Source organism: Nannospalax galili, unplaced genomic scaffold (assembly GCF_000622305.1).
Source record: "Nannospalax galili isolate Female #2095 unplaced genomic scaffold, S.galili_v1.0 scaffold627, whole genome shotgun sequence".
In the NCBI taxonomy this organism is placed as follows: domain Eukaryota; kingdom Metazoa; phylum Chordata; class Mammalia; order Rodentia; family Spalacidae; genus Nannospalax; species Nannospalax galili.
This window is the reverse complement of record NW_008355786.1, coordinates 1,097,891-1,102,604: the sequence shown is the minus strand read 5'-3', so window position 1 is coordinate 1,102,604 and position 4,714 is coordinate 1,097,891. Positions and strand designations below refer to the sequence as shown.

General features: G+C 49.9%; 1 protein-coding gene across 2 annotated transcripts in view; it reads left to right on the top strand.

Annotated features, from left to right (window-relative positions):
* Fah (fumarylacetoacetate hydrolase) overlaps positions 1-4,714 on the top strand; it is a 27,400-nt gene that overhangs the window by 13,236 nt on the left and 9,450 nt on the right. For both annotated transcript variants that reach the window (XM_029556269.1, XM_008853405.3), the window contains exons 6-9: positions 677-774; positions 880-932; positions 3,301-3,400; positions 3,962-4,092. In XM_029556269.1, coding sequence (XP_029412129.1) covers positions 677-774; positions 880-932; positions 3,301-3,400; positions 3,962-4,092 — 382 coding nt within the window. The remainder of the gene's footprint in view (positions 1-676; positions 775-879; positions 933-3,300; positions 3,401-3,961; positions 4,093-4,714) is intronic.

Below are 4,714 nucleotides of genomic sequence, written 5' to 3'. Positions count from 1 at the left end.
TCCTCCTCCTCCTCCTCCTCCTCCTCTTCCACCTCCTTTGCCTCCTCAGTCTGCAGTTTTGGGTGGCCTACAACTTGTTATGTATTCCAGGCTCACCTCTGCCTCTGCCTCTCTACCTCTCTCTCTGCCTCTCTGCCTCTCTCTCTGCCTCTCTGCCTCTCTCTCTGACTCTCTGCCCCTCTCTCTCTCTGCCTCTCTGCCTCTCTGCCTCTCTCCTCTCTGCCTCTCTCTCTCTGCCTCTCTGCCTCTCTCTCTGCCTCTCTGCCTCTCTCTCTCTCTACCTCTCTGCCTCTCTGCCCCTCTCTCTCTTTGCCTCTCTGCCTCTCTCTCTGCCTCTCTGCCTCTCTCCTCTCTGCCTCTCTCTCTGCCTCTCTCTCTCTCTGCCTCTGTCTCTCTGACTCCTGAATGCTGAGATTACTGGTACACACTGCCATGTCCTGCCACCTTTTCTTCCTAAAACTGAACCATATTCCCCTGTGTGGATACACCACATTTTGTTTCTCCATTCACTTGGGAACATGTTTTGGCTTTTGAACAACACTTGTATATTCTGTGAACATACAAGTACAAATATAGTGTATATACAATACAAATATACTGTTTCTTTCTGGTTTAATTTATACCATGGAACAGTGTAACAGCTTTGCTACCTGCTCCCCTCGCCTTCCTTTGTCAGGCTCCACTTACCTGTGGGCTACCATGGCCGGGCTTCCTCCATTGTGGTGTCTGGCACCCCAATCCGAAGACCTATGGGGCAGATGAGACCTGATAACTGTAAGTGACTTTAGTGTTTGGGTCCTACCAGTGCCCAGCTCTGTCCCCTCACCATGAACTCTGTAGCCTGGCACTCAAAGCTCCTTTTATCTGGTATCTTTCCAGCAAAGCCTCCTGTGTATGGAGCCTGCAAACTGCTGGACATGGAACTGGAAATGGTGAGCTATGTGTAAAGTTTTATTGACTGGGCCTGTGGCAGGAGAGTTCCTTATGGGACAGCAGTTCACCTGTCCAGCCTCAAGTAATAGCCCTGTGATTCCATCTGCCACTGGGTGCAGTTGAGCCTCATTCTTCAGAGTCTGTATTCGTAAATTCACTGATTTACTAAAACTTATTTTCAGCCCCAATATTAACACAAGTTATTCACACACAGAACAGTGGAAATTTTGAGTCTCCAAATGTACGCGTGTCCCCAGCCGAGGTCAGGAAAAGCTCCTTCGTATTCTAGTTTTGGATCTCATCCTCTAAACATGAGCTATTTCCTGGTCTGTTTTTTGAAATGTTTTTCACATTTTTGTACTCTTTGGGGTGATTTTTCTATGTATAATGGCCCCCAAGTGCAGAGTCCATGTGCAGTCATACGTTCCTGCATGCAAGAGGGTGGATGTCGCTTATAGAGATCTATGTTAAAGAAGCCTATTTACATCCAAGTTCTAGTGTGTTTGATGGGGAAGTCAATACTAACAAGTCTACAGTCTGTTCTAGATGTCTAACGGAAACAAAAATATGTTTAGATAGAATTATTTATTGGTTAGTTGGTGGATGTTGTGCTCAGAGAACCCAGCCCTGTGCATCTCTAAGGAGCACTGGTTCAGCTTGTCAGTTCATGTTCATGGTAACTTTCTAGAACATAATTTTCATGAACAAGAAGTATCAGTCAGTCATGTCTAGTCCACAGCACCCTGGGCCTGCACCACCTCAGATGTGTGGTTATTTCAAGGCTATACTTTTTATTTAAATTAAGTGTTTTAATTTGAGATCTTGGTAGACTCACATGTGGTTGTGAGAAACAGTGTGGAGATCCCAGTGGCTCTACCTGGTGTGTTCACAGTGCAGTGTGTAACTCCAATACTGACATGGGCACCATTGGGTCCAGCATCCCCAGGGTCCCCCACACTACAAGGTTTCACTTTTTCTTTTTCTTTTCTTTTTTTGTTTTTTTGAGACAAGGTCTCCCTGTAGCCCCAATTGGCCTGGCACTCACTACGTAGACCAGACTAGCCTCGATCTCACAGATCTGCCTGCCTCTGCCTCCCAAGTGCTGCAACTAAAGGTGTGTGCCATCACGCCTGGCTAAGGCTTCACTTTTTAAGAGGGACACTGACCTCTGGCAACCCTCAAGGGAAGGGACCAGGAAAGCAGTGGGATGTAGGAGCTGACCTGGAGAAAGGAGGGCTCTGGGGCACAAGAACTGTCTTCAGTGTCTGTGGGTTGTCCCATGACTGGTGGAACCAGGCCTAGAGGGGACAGTGCAGGCTGATGAATGGACTGACTCTCCTGGATTAGCATTAAGGTTTGAGGGGGTGCCTTGAAAGCTATGAGTGCCTCACTCCTGCAAGGTATAGAAACCCACACCAATGGTGGTGGAAATCAGGCTTAACTTTATGGGAGCTCCCTGTCGCAGCCCCCTGCCCCATGCTTTCTTTAGACTTGGATCAATGAGAGAAATAGGTAGGTCCTGGCAAGTCATCCCCAGGTGGCAGGGAGTTCCCCACCAGCCCTCTGCCTCCACAGTCTTACTGAGAGAGCTTCAGAGGACCCTTGGGGGAGGCCCCCAGCAGAGATTTTCCAGGGCAGGCTCATGAGCTGTGGTTTAGGGCCAGGGTCGTTTTTCTGGAGGAATGGATTCTGGCTTCTCTGTGCTGGTTCACTGTGGGGAGAAAAGGCTGCAAGTCAGTGTAGGGATGTTGGGGCCACGAGTACAGATCCCTTGAACTTGAAAGTGGTGGAATCCTCTATGGTGCCTCTATGGTCTCCCCTCCCTCCATTATTTTTTTATCTTGGTGAAAAATTTTTGATGTTTAAACATTGTCATAGAATGGATAAAACTGTGACTCTGATTTCACAAACATAGCTCACCCTGCTTTTAAAGGAGATGCCCTTCTGTTTCTTCTACCCACGCCTGGATGTTCTATTGGTTCCTTACCATCATACAGGTGCCAGACCTTTGGGAACAGCTTAGGGTGGGATGTCACCCTTCAGGTGCTCCCAGCTTGAAGACATCCTGATGTTTTCCTTCCTCACAAGCCACATACAGCTGTCAGATTTTAAAGTATGAAGTGTAGAGTGAAGGAAGGGGCAGAAAGGCCTGGGGCACCCTGGGGTTAGGAGGTAGCTCTAGTGGGGCTGGCAGGAGGAGGTGGGCATGGTCACATGTAATTCTTAGAGATCCAGTATATTTGTACCAGGCCTTCAGGCAGTCCTGGTCCCTGACTGGGGTTTGGAACTATGTGTCCTTTGCTCTCCAAGTCACAGTGGCCCAGGGTGAAGGGTCATTGGGATTCTAATCAACTTTCTCCATGGCAGGCTTTCTTTGTAGGCCCTGGGAACAGATTTGGAGAGCCAATCCCCATTTCCAAAGCCCATGAACACATTTTTGGGATGGTCCTCATGAACGACTGGAGTGGTAATACCTGGTGGCCCGGGGCCCTGTGATGCTCTGCCCTGGGGGGATACATAGGGGTTGGACTAGTCACAGCTTCCCAGACCTCCAGCGTCCTTGTGTGTGGAAGAGAGATAAGGCTGACAGTAACTAATCCTGTGTCTGGGCCTACCCATCTCCACACACTCTCACAGCATCATGAGCCAATTTTGGAGATAAAAAAACTGAGGCGTGGAAGGATTTTGGTCACTTGCCAGGCTGAGACTTGATGCTCAGCAGCCCAGCCTCTTGAGCTGTAGCTCTCCTTGACACCCCTGTAGGAGAAAGTTGCTGTCTCATGTCCCAGGAGGGGTCCCTCCCTCCCTTCAGTCCCTTCATGAGGATTTTCCTGCCACCTTTTGCTTTATTCTGGCACAGTGCCTTCAAGGACCTTTGTCTCCATATTGAACATCCTTCCCCTTGGTCCTAGGGAAACCTGGTTTGCTAGAGCCCTTGTAGAGAGTCCCATGCTGGTCAAGGGCAGGGGCTAGACTTGGGGTGAGCCTATCAGCCATTGTGAGCCCCGGACTTGCTTTTCTGCCATAGCACGAGACATCCAGCAGTGGGAGTATGTCCCCCTTGGGCCATTCCTGGGAAAGAGCTTTGGAACCACCATCTCCCCATGGGTGGTGCCCATGGATGCTCTCATGCCGTTTGTGGTGCCCAACCCAGAGCAGGTAAGCCTCCCTCTGCTGGAAGCCCTGATGCCACCCCACTCCATCTTGCCACCCTGAGCATGCACTGCCACTGGGTGAAGCTCTGAGCCCTCAGGCCTAACCCCAGTAGAGTACCTGGAAGATCCTGGCACAGTGACCAGGCAGCCATAACTCCAGGGGTTTCTCTACCCCAGCAAAGTTTATAGGGAAAACTTAACTTTGCAGCTTTCAGCCTTCTGAGTCCTTTAAGGCCAGGGGAGCTGGCAATAGGCGGGAGCAAAGGTCCCAGGCAAAACTACTATATTGCAGCTCTCCTAGCTGCTATTAAGTTTTGGTCTGTGCAATAGCGCCCCCTGGAGTCCAGCCTGTAGAATGCATTTTGAAGTAGTATGGACTGGGTGGCACCTCCTCAGTCTGGTGGCCTCATTCTCCCCGAGCCTGTCAACAACCTGTTCTGTCCCACCTTCTCACCACCAGGACCACTCCCCAGTCACCCCAGTCTTTGGGCCACCACCTCCTTGAAGACCCTAACTCCCTGTGTGTTCTCTCAAACTTGACTCTGACAAATGACCGATCACTTCCTTCCATGTCTTTGGATGTAACTCTCTCTTCCATGTGGTAGGGGCTCAGCACCTGGCGTGTT